Here is a 21,045-nt window from a genome sequence, read left to right as displayed (position 1 = left end):
TACACACTAATGGAATCACGAAGAAGAAGCTAACAGGCTAACGGGCAAAGCTCAATTGTGTAATTGGATGTACAATATGAATATTATCTCTACCCACCTATTAAAATAACATGGTCATTTTTTTTAAATGTGTTTTCAGTCTAAGTTATGTGAGTGTATTTTTGTTTTACCTAAAACATCCATTGCTTCTTTGGACTCCACTTATATTAATGGATATAGGATATGGAAGTGAAAAGGATATGGATATGCAAATGCAAATTTCATTTTCTCATGAGATCAAATACATTCCCAATAAGACCAGTTGAAAGATGGCAAAAATTCACATTCTCATCTGTGCCATCTTTCAGCTGGTCTTAAACTTTTGATTGAGACTGTATTTTGATACCCTATAAAACACACAGAGCATTTTTGCATTTGCGTCTTTCTCTTGATCCTTGTGTTTTTGGAAGTTGTTTTTTGTCTCTTGGACAAATGAGGGGGCGTGGGTGTTCAGACTGGCAGCAGGTGCAAAGCCACAGCAGCAAAACATCTGGACCGCCTGTTTCTGTGGGTACAGAGATTAGGCCCTCTGCCTGTGAAAAGGATATGCACCGGAAACTCGTCCGGTGAGATTTTGAAGAGCGGCATGTCTTTTATGGAGCTAAAGATTTTCATTTTAGTCAATTATTCACAGCATTCCTAAAGACAGGACCAAATCAGCTCCAGGTAAATGACAAAGAAATGAAATAAGCATTGAATGAACATGGCCTTTTGTTGCTCATATTATCTTCAAAGCTTTAGTACAAATTATCTTATTTATGAAAACACAATTTCTGTGTAATTGTTTTCTTATGTGACTTAGTGGACTTTATCTTGTTTGATTAAACTTTGAAAAACTGTTTTTCTAAATCAAGTACATTGTTTTTCATGAACTTTGCAGCTGCAGACAAATGCTTCTTGCATGAAACAATGGCTTTACAAGGGCCCCCAAAAATGTTGGAGTGACAGATGATGGTGATTTATTTTATTGGTACGTTTCCGTAGGGCCTCCTCCACAGTGTGTGTGGAGCGTGAGCTGCTGGGGGCCCTCCACCTGCTCCACAGCGCCCTCACTGGTCCATCACAAAACTCTAGGTGGGCAGATTCCTGAGTCTCCTGAAGGTCCACATTAATATTTTATGAATAAAGTAGACTCTAATTTTATAATATGTGGCTGTTGGAAGATAACACATGTTATGTACCTCCCTGCCCTCCATTTGTATTGCACTTCTTTACAAGCTTGACAGGATTTGCAAAGCAGTTTGCTCCATTTATATGTAATCACGGCCACCCTCAGGCTTATTTACATAAATGCAAGACAAATGCCGTCGGTGTCTTGCCAAAGGACAAAACGTGCTTGTCTGGGGTTGCTACAGCAAAACATTCACAGAGATGGCTTATGATTGATTTCAGAGTGGAACTTTTAATTGGTTGTTTGTTATAATGTTGATAACACATTTTCAGTGCATTTAAGGTCCTTTGGGAGGAGCAGCGAGCTCATATGGGAAGTTGTAATTCATAAAATAGGAATCTGACAGACATTCTTTCAGCAATCCTAAATATGTCCCTGTGTCAAATTACATTGACTGTGGATATTTTTAACAGGGATTATTATAATTTGTTACAGACATTAAGGGTACAAGGGTTTTACCGGATCACTCAGTGTGAAAGGACTTATTTTTGGACTTACTTTTCTCTGAGAATAGTTTTGGAGCAAAGAAGCTCGGTGACTCACCATTAACCCTCTCCATCGCAGGGAAAAGTTAGGCTAATTGATTTATCAGTTTCAAATATTTATCAGGAGATTTCAGGTTGTGTCTTAACTAAACTTTACACGATTAGATTAAGTACTCTAATCAATAATCCCAGTGCCACCAGCCGGTAACCATTTCCACTGTTCAGCTGAGGACCCCTGGTGGATAACTAGAATTTGGTTTGTAACAATCATGGGATAAAAACACTAATTACAGCAACCACATTTCAAAACACAATGAGCTCAAATTGTTAAGCAATCAGTCATTCCACAGCACATATTACAGTATACTGTCACAAGTCCAATAAATGGAACACCTCTAGATCATCTTGTCTTAAACGGTTTACGGTGTGTAATTATATTTTGAATGAAACATCATGTATTTGACTGAAAAGAATTACGTATAGACAGTTTGGGTCAGTGACTTTTCTTTTCATTTGATGATCCACTGGGCTTCACTCGGCTGTAGCGGACCAGCTTCTACTTTTCTGCCAGAACTTCTTCCGCAACTCCAACTCGCCTTCAGTGAAAGCAGCTGGCCCCCAGTTAGTGATCATCAGAGGCCCTTTCTGACCTAAAGATATGAAAGTATAATAAGGTTTATGTAAACCACAACAAGCACAACAACATTACATATACCTGGTTGTAAAAGACGCATTAGTCCATCATGTATGGCCACTTTATTTTTCAGATTCTTGTTCACTGCACTCTTCAGCCTTTGTGATACATCCTATATATTAAAAAACGGCATTGTCAATCTGTATAGAAGATTTCTTTCAAAACACAATACACAAATGATGAGCTGAATCTTGATGAATTTGTTTAACTTTGACCTGATTCTGCTGATCAGCCCCATGGTTTTGCCCCTTCAGTTTCTCCAGCTGTTGCATGGCCTCCTGTAGTTGCCTCTCCTTGTCCCGCTGTTGGGTCTCCAGCAACTGTCTGTGGGCCTGGCTCTGGGACAGCGCCCTCTGCTGCTGCAGCAGCATTTGCTTCAGCTCTGCTCTCTTCAACACTCGGTCCTCTAAAAGTCTAAAAAACATTTTTTGGTGTTTTTTAAATCTTTGAATATGAAGAGCAACAGTCTATTTGTATTTGTTTCTAAATGAAAATGAGTTATAACTGTCAATAATAATGGTCAAAAGTGATATGTTTTTTTCCACCTCTTAATGCAACAATCCGCATTGTCCTTTGGAGAAATCACGTATGACACAACCTCTCGGAGATGTCTCGGACTGTAAAAACTTGACTTAATTGTCAATGTAGATACATTTGTCCTTTAATGCTGCTGGGGCACTGAAGGACATACTGTATATCTCTAGCTAATCTTATGGTCCAGACCACATAGCAATAGGATTGGGCTATTGTGTGTGTTTGAGGGTTGATGGGGAGAGCACCCAGAAGAAACCCCCCCCAAAGATGGGGAGAAAAGACAAACCTGATGTGCTCTTTTCTCTTGTCCTGACCACCTCCTCTGGCCTGTCTCTCGTCCTCTAACATCTGCTCCAGATCCTTGACGCGGTGGAGGCAGTACTGTAGCTCTGAGGACTTCTGTGCCACCTGCTCCTCCATCTCAAGGTGCACCTACAGGATAAAGACTATTATTTTTTTACTTTTTAATTGCGGAATCAGAACACTTTTTTAATAATTCCGTATTTTAGCATTTGAACAACCGTTATAGTTTTTCTTCTCTTTTTTTAAACAATGTGCAGTTACCATATTCTCTCTGTTCTCCAGATCTAGTTTGTGACGGCCCTGCAAAGTGGTTAGTTGCTTTATTTTTAACTCATAAACATGCTTCTATGTTTCTTTTAGTTACAAAAACAGCAGGCTACTAATACACTTTATTGCAGTCAAAGTTTCATACCAACTAAAAATAGATGTCTTTGCAAATACTTATGAAAGAAGAAGTGAAAAGGGAAAGCCCTGCCCAAACCAGTAACTGCAACTCTCTGCATTGGCCTTTGTGGTTCCCCTGTATGTTCATTACATTGAATATTAGTTAGGTGTACTGTGTGTGGTACCTTCTTCAGAGCCTCCAGCTCCCTCTGCTTGCTCTCATTGTTTGCCTGTAGCTGCCGCATCAGCTCTGTGACCTTGTCCTCAGTGACTTTCTGCATCTCTCGCTGCTGCCTGCGATTCTCACGAGCCTGACGCTGAGGAGGCAACAGCCCCAGCTCCTGGATCTGAATGCACTTCTGAATGGCTGAAGTTCAGGAAAGAGTTGAGAGAGGCCAGTATTTCAAACAACAAAGATTCACTGAGATCATTCCTACCTTGTAACCATTTCTTCTTTTTGGTTTTATCAGATGCACTCATCTCAAAACTTGTGTCACTGCTCTTGATCAACAGAGCACAAATCCTGTCTTTATCTGGCAAAGACTGAGAGAAGAAGTTATTATTAATGGTTGGATAAAATGATGTATATTGTACACACATGGCACCTTCAGTTTGGTCCATAAATACTGGGATAGAGACCAATATTTGTTCTTCAATCTACAGTTATATAATATGAGATAGGGTTTCTTATGGTGTTTCAGCTTCTGTCCCATTATGGGCTTCTGTAAAACTACTTTGAAGGTGATGCATTTCTTGAACCCTTCCTCCAAATTAAAGCGGGAAAGCTGCACTTTAGGCCTGTAGAACTTGTGATAAACAGATAAAATAACAAAGTTTCCATCTCTGTTCCACCTTATATGCACCATTCAACACATTATCTTAATAACAGTACTTGGAAATTACCTCGACAGTGCAGTTGCCACCTAAAGCAACTTTTCCCTTTATCTCCATTAGATCCTCAGAAGTATAATACTCCAGATATTTGGGTTTCAGCACAAACCAGTGTTCTGTCCAATTTTTTCCTGCATGGCATTTTTTACCCATGTAGCCCTTGGTAAATGATGCAGTATAGTTAGTTAGATGAGAGTTTAGCAACAATTTGTAAGGTGACAGATAATTGCATGTGAATTTCCAATACCTGCTTGAGGATGCCCAGGATGAGTTCCTCGAACACTTCATTGATGGCTGCGGTCAAAGCTGGAGAACTTTTGTTTTGGAAGAGTTGCAAACCCACAAGCTCAATCAGCTCCCAAGCAGTCAGGGATTTAGATTTAGTCAAGCTCATCTCGACATGATACTTCCCCTCGCTCCATATGTCGCCCATTGCATTTGTCAGCAACTTCAGTAAATATTCGACCTACACAGACACAGATCGCAGCACTGTTGCAGACATAGTAGTAGTAGTAGTAATGACAGCGCATTTTGCAGTGCTCACCTCCTGGGTCACTATGGACAGTGGGTATTTGTTCTCAGATAAAAAGTTGAAAATGCACCAGACTTTGAACGCATCATCATGTGAGATGCGCAGATGTCTAGAGAGGTTTTTCCTGTAACTCAAAGCCCAGCAGAACTTGAATAACTCCAATGTAGAAAAGTCATCTTGGGGCTGAAAAGAAAAAGGGAGATTTCTATAAATTTCACTGTCATTTAGAATATTCCTCTTATCAAAACATATATATACCGTCACTTTATTGAGAATGAAGTTGCTTAGATAACGCATGTATCCTTGGTTAGACAGAGGGCCTGAATCGTCATCCTTGAAATGATCTTCCAGCACACAGGGATCAAAATGGATCTTCATTACATTACAAAGATTGAGCGACAGAACCTGAAAAAAGCAAACAAATGCCAATTAGTCAGGTGTATATAGGTTAAGTTGGACCATGGGTAAACTGGGACACTTAATTTTAATGACTGTTTTTTAAAGGGGGGGTATTATGCAAAATCGACTTTTTCAAGCTTTACATCATGTTATTATGTCATTCCCTCATTAAAAACATGTCTGAAGTGTTGCCTTGGCACATTCGTGTACTTTTGAGTAATCTGTAAAAACTCTAATGGCAGCCATTTTAGGGATAAGTTTGCCTGAGTCCTCCTAGGAACGCCCCCACCTCCTGGAGACGCCTCCGACCTTTCGTCACCAGCCGAGTGACCAACCACTGCTCCTCAGCAGAACCCCCTCCCCACTGATGCCACAGACAGCGTGTGGAGGGGGCGTGTCGGAAAGGGTCAGAGGTTCTTAAAGAAAGAGGCCTATTTTAAGACATTCGCTACAGCCATTTTGAGAGAGCAATTTTATACAAGGCAGTTATTCTAATTTACTGCATTTACAGACCAACAGAAGGTTTCGTCATCATTGTAGTGTGCTATAGACTGGTGCTATGTGATTGAAAAAAGCATAATACCCCCTCTTTAAATCATTCATATTTTATGACTAAAAATATGAACACATCCGATAACTAGAATGTGCAGGGTAAGAAAAGAGTGGTTCTGTGGATATTATTTCACTTCATATGGTGTGGCAAACCATAATCTACAACCATCTGGTAAAATAGTGGAGGTGTGTCCAATAACATAGCATTTGTGGATTTATGATCTTAAGGTTATGTCTTTTTAAAACTCACTGACTTTTTCAAAAATTATACAGTATAATGGAATTTTCAAAGAGATTTTATTACTGGCCCATTTTACCAATGTGCTATTGGCAAAGTGGGACAGCTTCATATTGACAAAGCGGACAGTGTCATTTTGTGGACAATCCAGGATGTTATGTTTTTTTTTTTCATGATCCAATTAGATCACTTTAACAATATATTTCTGATTATTACATTTCTGACTTTTTATCTGTAGTTGATCACCATTTAGCAACATTTCAACATCAAGTTTTTTTTTTTAGGTTTACGCTAGCATTTTATTTCAAACAAAAATGAGGTGGAAAGTGAATTTTCAAAGCGTCCCCCTTCACTCATATTCACCCTATATCTGCATGATTTTTCACTTTCCACCTCTGTGGCCCTTCAGTATAAACATTTTAAACAAAACAGTTAATACCAGCAGGACTTTAAAGCCAAATTTGCACATTTGAAGTCGGCTCAACTTTATTAGAAAAATATTGGTTATAAATTAAACAAACCTTTAGCTGAGACTTGGACACTTTGCCGCGATGATCGATATCCAGAGCCGTGAAAGCATGCCAGGTGCATTTTAAAAGTTCCTCCGGGTCCCACATTTGGCCTTAGATGTTATTCTTTTACTATGGTCTTTGAAGTAGCACAACAGAGAGAAGTGGACATACCCGAGATGCTTGATTGAAATTATTTTCATAGATAAGACATTTCTCATGGTCCACCAGACTTTTCTCAAGGTCCACCCAGAAACTGAAACCCCCAAGGGACTACAGTACAAAGCATGATGTACAAGAAAACACTCAAGACATTCCCTTAGCTTCTTTAATATGTTGTTGTATATATAGATGATTTATCCATACACCAACCAAAAGCTTGAGACCTTCACGATAAGTCCAATTGTACGTGCGTAAATGTATTCAATTGTACTTCCAGTGCTCACAAATGCATTTCCTATAGCCATACTGAACACCAAGAGCATTCTTTTACCTGAATTTGTCGTTTACAAGTTTTCCACAGATCTCTTTAACCATGACAACCAGCCCTTACTGAAGTCACTTCCAAGTAACAAAGTTACAGCGGTTCGTTTTAAATAGTCCTCAATTTAAAAAATTTGCAGTCCAATACAGAAGGCTAGGAGACCTGAACAATATGAAAGTGCTAGTTATTAATTTACAGAGATCAGGCATCACATAGTGCTATTAAGTATCCAATATGCTACATATGAATACAGTTGCTGACACCTTACAAATGCCTCAGGTCATTTTTCAAGGCTACTTGAAGAAAAAAAAAATCAAGAACCTTGGCTTATATACATAAACCTGTTTGTTTATGCAGAAAATAACATTTATCACACAACCAGAGGTATCACGCATGGCCTCTTGGCCTCCGTGAAAATGAATATTTGTCCCATTTTAATGTGTAGCTATTAACTCCCCAATTTTGTTAAAGTGGGGAAAAGCCAAATGGCATCCCCTCCACACTGGACTCCAGAAGAACGTTGTTCAGAGCTTCTTCTCTTGCATCGTGCTCAAGTTCAAGTTGGTTTGTTCTCCCCAGCCACTGGTCACATTTTAGTTGCTTTCCCCGAGAGTCTTCCGCTGGATTTTCAATAACAGTTTGAAGAATGACTGAGAAGAACTTGTTCTGGAACCACTACTTAAGGGAACAACACAAGCTTTTTCACTTCACTACAATCAGTCACAGGGTAATAAAAAGTAGAATGGGGTCTCAATTCATTCCCGGAGCTGCCCCACCAAAGTTGAAAGTTGGTGGAACCACAGGTGCTGTGAACTTATATCCTCCGTGTTTCTCAATCATTTTGGATTCTGCAAAAATAGAGAATATAGATCAGACTTGTATTTCCATTTGAGCCAAATGTCTTGTGTACTCTATAGGAAATGATTACCATGTGCTGCCCGTCTCTGGTCTGCGAGTGTGCCAATGTCCTGAAGCTGTTTGCCCTGCTCCTCATCTAAGGCCTGTATCAGTGCTTGATACCACGCCGGGTCACGGAGCTCAATATCTGAATGGAAAAAAGCAACGATTATTTCCTGTAATCGTAACTAGACATCAAGTAGCCAAATAGTTATCTTACTTTGTAATATGGCTTTGAAGATTTGATACTCGTCTACCAAATTGTCTTCATCGTCGACGGCTGTAGTGTATCCCTCCAGTGCTGTCTCCTCAGCATCATCTTCCTCCCAGTCTTCATCATCGCCATCTTCTCCTGCCTGCTTCGCCAGCATCTCCAGATACTCCTGGCCCTCTTCATCGATGTCATCCTCATCACTATTCAGTTCAGCTATGAAAAAAGAGGGTTAGAGTTGGGTTGATCAGAAACATGATTTCACACGGTCACATTTCATACACACGGTCCTCAATAAGGGAAATGTATAGACTTTCTTGTTTCTGCTCTTTTAGACACAAATATCCTCTTCAAACTGGGGTGGCATTAAAGCGCAAGTTTCACTCTTTTGCCGGTATTTTTAAAAACACATTTTGATCATTATCTCTTTGTTAAAGGTCCTATATCATGCAAAATCGACTTTTTAGAGCTTTTAGCCATGTTGTTATGCTATTTCCTTATTAAAAACACCCCCAGAGTGGTTTGTGGCTTCATTCACGCAGCTCTCAGTAATCCTCCTGAATCCTGCTCTCTGAGCAGCTGCTCCTCCCTCTCCTGGTGAACGACTGAGTGTTCAGTTGTGTCGTAACAGCGGAACGGAAGTGCTCGACGTCTGTAATGCAATGTCTTAATTCTATGCTTACGGACGGATTTTAATTTGTAAAACAGCTTTTTAATTATTTCTGTTGTAAGAGAGAAACAAAGAGAAAAAAAAAAGTGAAGGAAAAAAAAAAAAAAAAAAAAGGATGTGCCCGAGAGGTGCTTCCAGGTCAGCTGAGGCCAAAACAAACACATCCCCTGAGTGTCTGAACAGATCAGTCATGTTTGCGCTGCAGCTGTGAAGATGGAGCTCGTTGCAACCTATTCTGGACATCTGTTCTTTATTCTTACCGAACGATAATGTCACGGAGAAAAAGAAGCGCGTTTGGCTACGAGGACTTTATTCAACCTTTTTCAAGAAGAGGCCACTCTCTCAGAAGCTGTTTTTTTTCTCCAGGATTCAGCGACTATCACCAAAATATTGTTTTTCTGTGACTGTCTCTTGATGGATGTTTGGGGAACCTTTGCCAGAACCAAAGTGGATTAACTTTTATAACCAACGCGAGTCCCATAATGTAAACAGCGATGGACCAGAGTGGTGAGTCAATCCAAACGCGGGTTAGCTTGTGTGTTAGCATATTAGCATGTGTGTTAGCCATTTATGAAGCTGTGTTGCAGATGTCAACTCCGTATAACTGCATCGTGAAGCAATTTCACTTATTGCTGTTTATTTATATTACGGTAAAGTATGTGCGGAGTTAACTGAATCGAAGCGGTTTGTCTTCCGGGTTTGAAAAATACCTCCAGAAAACACTTATATTTATCACAAAAATGAGTGCTCCATAATGGTAGAGGTACAATATATCATATACATGCCTATACTTAACTTTTGAATGGCTAAAACAGCATGATATAGATCCTTTAAAGCAGAACTAAGTAACTCATGCCCCTAGAGGCCATAAGCGCCACTGCAGGTGTCATAGCATGTTGTGTTTTTTTTACTCATTAATTGTCCATGAGAGTGAATACTACGCTGACAGAAAAGACAAAGGGAGAGAGGGAGATTGTACATCCAATTACACAATGGACATAATTTTTCTCAAACTCGACTGTAAATACTGTTGTTTCAGTGGCGCTAGCCCGCAGTTAGCTATGCCCATTAGCCTGTTAGCGTATTCTTCGTGATTCCATTAGTGTGTATTGGTCCATCGGGTCGGGGGCAGGGAAGTTGCAATTGTGGTTTTCTGGCCAGAGACACCATTGACACTTGTATTACCCCCTGAGGGACTACGATAAGGATTTATTAAGGTAAACAAGTTACTTAGTACTGCTTTAAGTTAAAAAGGTTTAATCGAGCTAAAACTTCATGAAAAGTTTCAACAATGAAAAGCAACAATGATGTTCCCTCATCAAAACATGTGTTTCAATCCATTTGCGTATGTTTGAGTAATCTTAACTTCCCCTGTGACTATTCTTAGTGCTGCGGTGGTAGCCTGAACAATGCTCCTCCTGTTTACCCTGAGCTTTTCTTTACAACGCTTATCCCTCCACAGGTTTGTCATTAAGGGGCACAAGGGGATGGAGGGTCTTGGAAGGGACAGTGCAGAACTTGGAAGAATAGCTAACGTAGAATGAAGATGGGGCAAGATTGGTGTTGTGTATACGATTCATGGGCTCATGTTAAACAAATGTCTTACCAGTCTCATCCTCTTCTTCCCCATCTTCGTCGTCGTCATCTTCATTTTCATGCTCCGCCCGACACGCATACGCCCTCTTAAGGCCGCTGAAGAGCATAATGGCTGCAGGCAGGAGCTGACCGGCCACTTGGTTGACTGCCTGTGGTCTGTGTTCGAGGTCCATCAAGGCGCAGAGACCGAGGATGGCCATTTTTCTGTCATGCAATCTGTGCAGAGAATAACGTTATGGAGATGTAAAAAAGTAGCAACGGTTTAATGAAATGCGTTTCCAAGATCAAAATGCCATCTTACCCAAGGAAGCAGTCAATGTCTTTGAGCCACTGTGAAATGAAGTGGTTAGTAATGGGCTCAGTGTTGTTGGGGAAGCGGAGATTCTCCAAGGTGTTGAGGAGAAGAGCAGGGCTGTAGTAAAGTGCAGCGATGGCGACTTGCAAACACATAGTCCTCAGCTCACTGGTCTTCACCTCCCTTGTCAAACGCTCCAGTGCCAGAGCCACAAACAAGGGAACCACCTAGAGCAACATTAACGTTAATTCACATTATAATAACAGAGTGTGGCCCATTATACACCACACAGACTGGGTCATAAGTAAGTTTTACAAACCTGGTCAATACCACGACCCTTGCACTGAAGAATAATAACTTCCAACAATTTTGCAGCATGGCATTCTGGATCCTCACCGGGGTCCCCTGTCAGGATCTGAGAGAAAAGGCTTGGTCATGCTGATCACACTAAAAAACATTTTGGCAATACAATTGATCCAATAAGATTTAGATTCATGTTACCTTCTTACACATGCTATAGATAATCTCCAGGTATTTGGTATCAGAGAGCAGAGTGTCAGTATCGACTGTGACGTAGTTGTGAAGGAGTGGCATCATGTCTGGAAATTTAAAAAAACAAACATTTTTGTTAATGTAACCACATTTTCCCATGCCATAATAAAAACAATTCATTTAAGTTTAAGAACAAAAAGAAACCTGTGAAATAATCAAATCCATCCTGCTGGAAGACTTCATAGACTAGTGGAAGCAGCTGCCACATCTGTGGCGACACCTGCTGGCAGGTCAGGCTGTGAGCGAGGGACAGGATCTCCTCATAAAACTCTGGAGAATGACAAATAAGCAGAAATTGGAAGATGGTACTCAACCCCAAGTTAGGTGGTTGGAAATGTCCTCTGTGGCAAAGCTCCGGGGCTGGATGAGATCTGTCCGTGGTACCCCTCACGCCACAAAGACTCAAAAAATGGTCTGCAACTCCCTCACAATGGTAATCTCAATGAGTAACTACATGTCATGAGTGTGTTAGCATTTGTTCTCGTAAACAAAATGCAGTCAGATGTTATCGTAAACAAAATGCAGTCAGATGTTAAAGATTGTCATATAACTACGGCTACTGAAGCAGCAAAAGGTGCCTACACAGTGTACAGGAAAGGCATCTTTATTGATACTGCTGATTTCGTACACAAGGCACCTCAATGCGCCTAAACAGGTGCCATAGTGCACATTACAGCTTGAAATGTACTTCAATCAGAACTTAAGATATTATTCTAGAGTACTTTCCCTCCACAAGTTCACACTACTCCCCTGATGAAAACAGGTAATTGTTGACATTTGTTTAATTTACAAATAAATATAAATTAGCCTTATAGTGGCTCAAATGTGACATTGTTTGAAATTTGTTTTGAGCTGTGTTTATTGTGCCAGAATATGTTCTTATGCTTCAGAATGTGATAATTTACAGCAGTAATTGATTTCTGCTGATTATACGAGCTGACGCCAATCAGTGCTAGTTCGCATCGATATTCCATAGAAAATATATATATATATATATATATATTTTTATTTTTTTTTAACAAGAAGCTGTGCTAAATTTACCTATTTTGTTTTTCCCGCATACAACTGAGCACAGGGGCATATCAGAAGTACACTAGCTGAGTCAAAGAGCACCAATGAAAACAGAGCAACATGAATGTGGAATGTAACTGGACAGGTCAGTGAGCTTACCAAGAACATGCTGCTGCAACACAGTTCCTATAACCTGTAGACAGATGCCTTCCAACTGCTGAGTGATCTGAAAGGGGAAAAAAAGTTAGATAAAAACGTCATAATTAAAGACAACATATATAGTGTTCACAGTATTAACATAGGACTGTTTAATACAGAGTACTTTGTTAGTTAAATAAAAGGCATGTCAAAGAAATTCCCTTCAAGTTATATAAAAATAGGCAACAGCTTTAGTTCCGGCAATAATTGAAGCGCGCTGGCTGAGCTCTATTCCTAGTGGTTGCCTCAGCCTCTGAGTCATTTTAAACACTGAGTGCAGAGCGAGTTCCCAGGAGTTTGTGGGAGGCCGAGTGTTGGCTGAAGCTTTGGACCAAAGTGGCTCTGTAAAGATGAGAGTGTGGGCAACAGCATCTCACCTCTTTGTGGTCCTCCACAACACTTAACAATGTATCAATGGTGTTGAGGATGCCCATCGCCGTTACTGCCTTGTCATCTCCTCCCTCCTCATCAGGCCCCGTCTGAATCACCTGGTTGAATGTCATTGCCTGTAAAAGCAAAAAAATAAAAAATAAAAAGACACCAAGATGATTCACTAATAAAAAGGCTGAGCTTTCAGCGAAGTTCTTCTGGATGTTTTGTTGCAGTAAGAATCAAAATAGAACACGCACTTATAAACAAGGTATCAATTGCACTTACCAAATGTTGTGTCATTTCTACTGCTATGGGTGTAACTTCTTCACTGTATTCGCAGATCATTTTCTGTATGACATTAGTTAGGTCATCATTCTCAGTCTCCCGTACGATGTGCAGGAGAGCCTGCATCACAGGCCTGATGAATGGAGTAATATATTCTTTGGCTAAAACAAAAATAAAAAATAAAGTGAATTTATTTATCAAATGATCGTAACTTAAAAATGCCCATGCTGTACACACCTTTTTCTTGGTTGCTGATGAGAACCTGTAGAGCGATAGCAGCCTCTACTTTCACTGGCATCTCATTGTCATTGATGAGACAAAGTCGGGTAAGCTCGAGAGCTGTTTGCAGGTTCTGGTCACTTTTGAACTTCACCTCACAGAAGTAATGCAGTACCCAGCAGGCCTAACACAAAAAAGGTCATTCAAATCTACGCAGAACCAATGGCACTTGAATGTTATGGCCATGAGCACTTACTCTGGCCCTCATGTATCCCAGTTCGCTGCGGAACAGGGGGAAGACATGATTCTGCAGCATAAACTCCATCTGGTCCTTATAAATCTTTTTCTGTTTTGAGAATGAGAGGAGAATGATGTTAGAAATGATTTGAGCAGATTAACAAATTAACCTGCATAAAAAAAAAAAAACCTTCAGTAGGATCTCTGCCAATGAACCTATCATGTGGAGGGCACCATCCTTTTTCCTGGGATCTGAGGCAGGGTCTGTAAGAATCTGGTAGCAGAATCCCATCGTCTTTTGTAGCACCTAAAAGAGTGATAAACATATATTAGGATAAATGTTCTGCAATATAACACAGACACGTCAGATCTTTTTAAAATAGCACCTCTTTCCTCTTCATACAAGCAGTAAAGAGTAATGTTTGTGCTGCTGTGGTGGGGGAAATGAAGTCCTCAAATACATCTATGGGCATATAAAGGATTAGGGTAAACTTCAGTCAATTGCCAGTTGGGCATTTACAATTACAAGGATAATCTTACCAAATTTCATACGAATATACTCGTATGGATCTTCCTGCCATAACTCCTCATCGCTGTCCGTGTAACACATGAGGGGAAAAACCACATCCTGAATAATGAGCTGCAAAACAACAGTAAGTCAGACCACAATCTGGACGATACCAAAAGTTTAAGCAACATAATCTCATACCTGAATGTGCGGCTTGAGGTTCTTCCACGTGAGAGCGTGTGCGATGCCCTGGTTGATAAAGTTGAGCGTCTGTTGGAGCACTCGAGGAGCCACGTACTGTGAGGTCTTATACTGATATAAGACTTTAAGGAGTACCTATGAGAAAGACGTCATATATTTAATTTTATAGCCATTTAAAATCCATTCTGGGCTGCACAATACTGCATATATATACATATATCTTTTAACTTAATTTACACTTTATGCAGTATTGGAAAAAGACATTCCAGTTACCTGTTGTGCTGGGACTGCATACTCTTTAAGGAAAAATTCAGCAAACTCTGTGTACTCTTTGGTCGTGTTGCCTGGGCTGCCATATCTACAAAACAAAAGCAAATATAAATAAATACTACCATTTTGAAGGCTTTTTCCTGTAAGTAAGTAGTTAGAAGCTTCACCTCTCAAAAAGCCGAGCCAAGATGTGAAGGGCCCATTTTTTACACTTCCACCAGGGCAGCTCGGGGCGCTCATCCTCATCGATCTGCATGGTCTCCTGGATTGCAGAGAATACATAAATAAACATAAAAAACATCAACCATAAAACGCACTAATTTAAGTCTTTCCCTTACAGGGGGAACATCTCTGTCAACTATTGTCCTGAAGATTCCCATCCACTCGGTCAAATTATGTCTGTTGATGAGCTCAAGAGGAAGATTGTACTGAAGAGAAGAAAAATATATATATTATAAACAAAACCCACAACAGATGCTTAAGAAAACATGCAGTGCGGCTTTACCTGGAACAGGGCGTAGAGGATTTTAAGAATTTGTTTCTGAATCAGAACGGACTCACTGGAGGGGTCTGGGAGCAGCTGGATGAAGCGGTCTTTAAGCATGGGCATGAAAACATCCATCGCAGCAATCAAAGGCTGGCGCTCCTCTGGCTTTTTGTATCTGTTGCGCACACAGTTTATGTCACACACTGGAAGGTAAGAACGTTTGAAAATCCAAGTGTTGGACTTACTCATAGTTTTTGACCAGCTGATAAAGACAAAGCAAAATTCCAAGCCACGCTGCACTGTTGTCTGATTGCAGATAGAAAGCAATTTTGTCCACAAAGGATCTCCACTTGACAGGATAGTCGTTCTTAATCATATGGTGAATACAGGTTGTCAGTTGGACCCTGGAAAATAAAAACAAATATTGAACTAAATAGGCCAAAGACAAAACAGTGTACAATCTCCTTTGACACGGTACAAGGCCAGCATTACCTAATGCGCTCAGGCGAGTGGATGATGGCTTCTACTATGTTTCCCCGGATAAACTCCCTGTCCTCCTCAGGGATGTTCTTGGCTGGCGTCTCTGCCCCCGCTTCGGTGTCACTCCAGTGTTGAGTGATTGTGTTCTTAAGGTAAATTACACCTATGTACACAAATGCAGCATATTTACAACTATGCAAAACAGAACACTGACTCCAAACCACCTTGCCACAAAGTAACCTCCAATAGTTCAGATGTTCTAAATGTCATATTTAACAAGTGGGGGCACGAGTAGATGGTCTGCTACACATATTGGACTGCTGACACTAAAGTTAGGGGTGGAAGATATAACATTTCATCCCACAATTGTTGGATTTTGTATTTCTTTAATTTCTTCAACTTCAAACATTTAAAAAAATGCATGTATGCATGCATACACATTTACAAGACACTTGAACTTGCAAACTTGAACTAGGGGTTGAGAGTCCCATTAATCTTCACCAGATCATCATATTCTTATATCGGGGGTCGTGACAAAATTACACTGTCTCAACCCTTCCCTAGATTATGCAGTCAGTTTTTTTATGATTTTTGTGCACTCCATAATGTATTTAAGAATCAACCAACTTTTCTGAAAGTTCACACTTTACTGTGATTAAGTATATTCTTAGACTTATTGGGCACATTACCAGACTGAGGATTGAGTGGGAAAAGTGTTTGAGCATAATCTACATTAAACAAAATTGCGTTGAATCACAATATGACAATCTCCCCAAAATAGCAGATTTTCGCAAGGATCAGATTATAATTTAATTTCAATTGTTAGCCCGAACTGAAGTCCACAAATGACTGGAAATGCAACAGTGAGGTCAACTTTGATTCTGATCCTAGTTAATGATTGTGTTTACATAATATAAATGTAATAATCATTGAACGTCATTGAGTCTTAGTACATTGCAAGGCTGAAAAGTGAACCATGTTGCCACTAAAGTGCAATAAATTATTATTACCCTATACAGTCTATGTGTTAATTGGCAGTACATTTTTAATTACCTGCTTGTCTGACAGGCAAATCCAGCTGATCAGACATGGTAACTTGCAGCAGAGCAGACACAAAGTTAACCTGGGAGTGACCCTGTGAACAAAAAATACATTTGTCTGAGATTAGGCTGACATATTGGAATCTAAATCATTTTGGAACATTCACGTTCAGACATTACTTTGACCATAACGGCATAAGAAACAACAAATCAGTGATGCAGTGAGTGCATATAAAAAGTGCATGGTATCAAAATGTATCGAGCCTTCTCTGGATGACAGCACAGTAAAACCACGAGCTGAAGCGAATTCCTAAATACAGTATGTCATTCATGTGAGCAATGCACTAGTCATGCTTATGTGGGTGTTAGAGAAATCATCAGGGCCAATAAGCTGAGCTATATATATGTATAATCAATTTACCAATCAGGAAAACCATACTTATCTCCTTATGGCCTAGTAACAAGGAAAAAGTATGGCACCATTAACATGAGAGAGAAAAAATCACAGCATAGAATAACCTTTAGCCTTGTAGAATGCCACCTACATGAAGGATACAATCCATCTTAGACAGTAATTAAACATGTGCCATGGTTGTGTTAACAAGAGCCATTATCAGTAGTATTCCGTGGGCCATTTCATTAAAAAATGATTATGTTTACTTCATGTATTGTCACAGTGACACGTGAGCAGCAGCCAGCTCATCCACAAGCAGCAAGGTTAGCTCCCACACGTTTAGCAAGACACGATTAGCTTGGCTTTAAATGTGACAACCGTGATAGTTACTCAAGCAGGCAGGCTCGCCTTCAGTCCAACAAACTGCTAACTACAGTAATAGGAGTAAACCACAGTAAAAGTACAGAAAATGTGCGCAATGTCCCCCAAATTACTGCCACATATTGGGCAGAGTTAGCTGAATTTAGCGACACAGCTGGCTCTATTTGAAGCTAACACTTGCGCTGGTTACAGACACTTCTGGTAACAGCGATGGAAAATAACATTCAGCCTCTAAACATTAGCATCACATGTACCAGGACATCGAACAAGACAGTCGCGTTGTTTGTATTGACAAGCGTGACACATCGCATGTTTGCTCAAGGTAATGGAGATTGCTCCATCTTGATGTTGTGAGCGGAGGCCCGCGCTAACGCGCCACTATCGCCACAGTATCACCGACTTTTACCTCGGTCAGCTGCCTCTCCGCGGCCTCGCGCAGATTGGGGTCCATAGTGCCCCGAAGGGCCTCAACCAAAGCTTCGGGATCCATAACGAAAACTCTGTTTACGACTCGGATTTAGTTTATCAGAGGTCCGTCAATTCCCAGTCACTGCGCACATGGACGCACAGCTCTCCGGTTACCCGGCGCGAAAGGAAGGAGCAGAGAAGTACCCGGATAGTTCAGCGCCACTTGTGCAAGTCCAACATCCGGCCGCTCTCACACGTGTGTGGGAACTGTAGTTTTATTCCTCTAAGAGAGGATTTCCTTGCTGCGTGAACACATATTTTTGGCTATTACTTAAAAGTTCATATCAAAGTTTCCTCAATATGCGCAAGCATGCGTTAATTTTGTGTCAATATAAAGAAACAGCAGAATTTTACAAGAACATTTCTCTGACAAAAAGACAAAGGGATACTGTTTTGTTTTTATTATTATTATTATTATTATTTATTTATTTATTAGAAAATATCAGCGCCACCGCCACAGATCCTTTTATCTTCAGTCAGTGCGCAGTGCTGCATTTGACCGCGAGGGGCGCTGTTTGTATGACCAGGACCCGGGGAAGGTAAAAGGTCACAGTTGTCGTCACAAGACTCTCGCCGGTAGTGTCCGCAATAGCTTTCCCCCCTTCTATTTCGAGGTGATCAAAGCTTAGAAATGGCAAAAAAGCGGCGAGAAAAACAAGAGATCGAGAGCCTCTCATCGACAGAGGCAGAATCAACGGTAGACGCGGGTAATTCACAAATATTCAAAGGTAAGTTCATGCTACGGCCGCTGCTTAGACTGACGAAAAGCCAAGTCACTGGTTAAAATCATTTCTAAAGGGCTGTCAATGATATACCTAATGTTCCTACTGTTTTTAGGGAACGCGTCATTACATGTACTACATGTTTAGGCTAACATTATGACATTAAGAGGTCAAACACAAGCATAGTTTCTGTGTACGACATACAGTTTGGTCTTTCTTTTTAATGAAGACCATATCCACGTCACTGACTTGTAAGACTTGGCATACGCGTACTCAATATACACTTCATATTGAATTTCGACTACATTTGGTATAAAGGCTTGTACCAATTTGTTTAAAACAAATTCCCTTCTCCCACAGAAGCTCATCCCCCTACTCAAGGCTCTGCACGATCGTCACTTCTAATTCTGGCATTTATCTTCACCTGCTCAGCCTCATTCATGTACCTGGTCTACAGAAATTTCCCCGAACTCTCAGAGTAAGTGTTTTAAAGGTCAAAACATGTGTTACAAGTAGTGAGTAGCTATACATGGTTTGTTTAGCTTGATGACATTTTCATTGTGGAATGTTTTTCAGAGATGAAATGGAGAAAATCAAGATCCCCAAAGATATGGATGATGCCAAAGCTTTGGGAACAGTGCTGTCCAAATACAAAGACACATACTACACTCAAGTGTTGGTTGCATATTTTGCAACATATGTTTTGTATCCTTTCAGAAACTACAGATTCTCTCTAGACCTAGAGGATTTAAATCTACACTAGATAAATGTATTTTTAGTCTCCTCATTCAAGCCTTATGCTGTGGGGTCAAATTGAATACACACCCAAGTCAACAAGTAAGATTTCTGTTTGCACCTTGACTGTTCACCCAGCCTTCAAACTTTTGCTATACCTGGATCAATCTTTCTGAGTATTCTGTCTGGATATCTCTATCCTTTCCCTTTGGCTTTATTCTTAGTATGTCTGGTAAGTTTGATTTATACATAATTATCATAATATTATATGTGTGTTTTGTCTGTTGAATTGATTATGCATAATGGTTTACTTAATCGTACTTGGTCAAATTAATGTAAACTAAATATATTCATAGACCATTGACTGATAATATAAAAAATAAAGTCAGGTTGTTTATTATGTGCTTGACATTTCACTTTTCAGTGCTCAGGCCTAGGAGCTTCCTTCTGTTATATGCTGTCGTACCTGGTGGGCAGACCCATGGTCTACAAGTACCTTACAGAAAGGGCTCAGAAATGGTCTCAACAGGTAAATGTTCCAAAATGATTGACTTTATCATGTAAACATCACATAACATCCATTCCCATATAAATGCAGTACCGACAATTAATTAATTAATTTGATTTTGTTTGTTTGCAGGTGGACAAACACAGAGATCATTTGATAAATTACATAATTTTCCTGAGGATCACCCCTTTTCTTCCCAACTGGTTTATCAATATAACCTCTCCTGTTATCAATGTGCCTTTAGGGGTGTTTTTCATTGGTACTTTTTTAGGTACATTTTAACCTTTCTAACAGTGATTATTATTGAGAGCCATTGTCTTACGCATTATTATAACTTTTTTTAATCACTTTCAGGAGTTGCCCCGCCATCCTTTGTCGCCATCAACGCTGGCACAACTCTCTACAAACTGACCACAGCTGGTGAGGCGGTGTCCTGGAACTCGCTGGCAGTGCTGGGAATATTGGCAGTGCTCTCTATTTTACCGGTGTGCTTCCAGAAGAAAATACAGAAGAAACTAGAGTAGAGCAGAACACTATCACCTCATGCTTTCTCTGCGCTCCTCCTCCGCTCAGGAACATGCAGCTGTCTTTCAAGTGGCTCTGTGTTTGGCCGCATACACACGGCTTATGACAGTGGCAGTGACAAACAGGAACTTACTGCAAATCACAAATGCAAGAGTGGGGTCTCGTAGTGGTCTGCTGATGCATACTGAATATTGAGTTTCTGTGAGTCATGTTGCTATATATTTATTTAAAACCTAAATCATTTTTAGTTCAATCTTTTCAGAAGTACGACATTTAGAAGACAAATTTAATGATGACCATTCATTCAAATGCCTCATTCTCTAAAAAAAATACTTCCTATTCTATTATTGTGATCTAATTATTTTTAAGTTTTTGTTTTACTTTCATCATTATTATTATTATTATTATTATTATTATTATTATTATTATTATTATTACTTTTTTAAAGTATATGTTGAAAGAAAGAGCCCTTGAATGACTAACTGAACTGTACTTCTAAGATAACATGTAAAAAAAAAAAAAAAAAAAAAGTGCACAATCGCCAATGTTTTTATGTACATGTTGCAGA

The 21,045-nt window shown here is 39.9% G+C and overlaps 3 protein-coding genes across 3 annotated transcripts; 1 reads left to right on the top strand and 2 right to left on the bottom strand.

The window, feature by feature from the left end:
* Positions 1–2,008: 2,008 nt before the first annotated feature.
* Positions 2,009–6,900, bottom strand: LOC306962421 (switch-associated protein 70-like). Its single transcript, XM_079555543.1, has 11 exons — positions 6,744–6,900; positions 5,292–5,438; positions 5,046–5,216; positions 4,749–4,967; positions 4,514–4,660; positions 4,048–4,153; positions 3,796–3,977; positions 3,210–3,355; positions 2,605–2,803; positions 2,411–2,501; positions 2,009–2,345 (listed from the first exon to the last, which is right to left on the bottom strand). The coding sequence occupies exons 1-11, from the start codon at positions 6,837–6,839 to the stop codon at positions 2,227–2,229; spliced, it is 1,623 nt and encodes a 540-aa protein (XP_079411669.1). The 5' UTR covers positions 6,840–6,900; the 3' UTR covers positions 2,009–2,226.
* Positions 6,901–7,119: 219 nt separating this feature from the next.
* ipo7 (importin 7) lies at positions 7,120–18,128 on the bottom strand. Its single transcript, XM_079555959.1, has 25 exons — positions 17,926–18,128; positions 16,758–16,839; positions 15,717–15,867; positions 15,470–15,628; positions 15,243–15,399; positions 15,076–15,165; positions 14,905–14,999; positions 14,741–14,825; positions 14,468–14,602; positions 14,299–14,398; positions 14,145–14,221; positions 13,949–14,065; positions 13,778–13,867; positions 13,540–13,705; positions 13,303–13,463; positions 13,023–13,151; positions 12,607–12,673; positions 11,581–11,706; positions 11,386–11,483; positions 11,204–11,299; positions 10,891–11,111; positions 10,600–10,805; positions 8,333–8,539; positions 8,144–8,260; positions 7,120–8,063 (listed from the first exon to the last, which is right to left on the bottom strand). The coding sequence occupies exons 1-25, from the start codon at positions 18,007–18,009 to the stop codon at positions 7,966–7,968; spliced, it is 3,114 nt and encodes a 1,037-aa protein (XP_079412085.1). The 5' UTR covers positions 18,010–18,128; the 3' UTR covers positions 7,120–7,965.
* Positions 18,129–18,533: 405 nt separating this feature from the next.
* On the top strand, positions 18,534–20,708 carry tmem41b (transmembrane protein 41B). The gene is made up of 7 exons (XM_079555184.1): positions 18,534–18,715; positions 19,070–19,187; positions 19,286–19,414; positions 19,583–19,676; positions 19,869–19,973; positions 20,085–20,223; positions 20,307–20,708. The coding sequence occupies exons 1-7, from the start codon at positions 18,619–18,621 to the stop codon at positions 20,474–20,476; spliced, it is 852 nt and encodes a 283-aa protein (XP_079411310.1). The 5' UTR covers positions 18,534–18,618; the 3' UTR covers positions 20,477–20,708.
* The last annotated feature ends 337 nt before the right edge of the window (positions 20,709–21,045 follow it).

Source organism: Gobius niger (genome assembly GCF_951799975.1).
Source record: "Gobius niger genome assembly, chromosome: 4".
In the NCBI taxonomy this organism is placed as follows: Eukaryota; Metazoa; Chordata; class Actinopteri; order Gobiiformes; family Gobiidae; genus Gobius; species Gobius niger.
This window is presented reverse-complemented; position numbering and strand designations above follow the sequence as displayed.

Excerpts from the sequence above, each read along its gene's own strand:
- LOC306962421 (XM_079555543.1), bottom strand. The coding sequence starts at position 6,839 with ATGTGGGACCCGGAGGAACTTTTAAAATGCACCTGGCATGCTTTCACG. Across the intron at positions 5,439-6,743 it reads TGTCCAAGTCTCAGCTAAAG|GTTCTGTCGCTCAATCTTTG; the intron begins GTTTGTTTAATT and ends TGCTTTTTTCAG. Across the intron at positions 5,217-5,291 it reads TCATTCTCAATAAAGTGACG|CCCCAAGATGACTTTTCTAC; the intron begins GTATATATATGT and ends TTTTCTTTTCAG.
- tmem41b (XM_079555184.1), top strand. The coding sequence starts at position 18,619 with ATGGCAAAAAAGCGGCGAGAAAAACAAGAGATCGAGAGCCTCTCATCG. Across the intron at positions 18,716-19,069 it reads TAATTCACAAATATTCAAAG|AAGCTCATCCCCCTACTCAA; the intron begins GTAAGTTCATGC and ends CTTCTCCCACAG. Across the intron at positions 20,224-20,306 it reads TTTCATTGGTACTTTTTTAG|GAGTTGCCCCGCCATCCTTT; the intron begins GTACATTTTAAC and ends AATCACTTTCAG.
- ipo7 (XM_079555959.1), bottom strand. The coding sequence starts at position 18,009 with ATGGATCCCGAAGCTTTGGTTGAGGCCCTTCGGGGCACTATGGACCCC. Across the intron at positions 15,166-15,242 it reads TCCTCTACGCCCTGTTCCAG|TACAATCTTCCTCTTGAGCT; the intron begins GTAAAGCCGCAC and ends TCTTCTCTTCAG. Across the intron at positions 14,603-14,740 it reads ATGCAGTCCCAGCACAACAG|GTACTCCTTAAAGTCTTATA; the intron begins GTAACTGGAATG and ends TCTTTCTCATAG.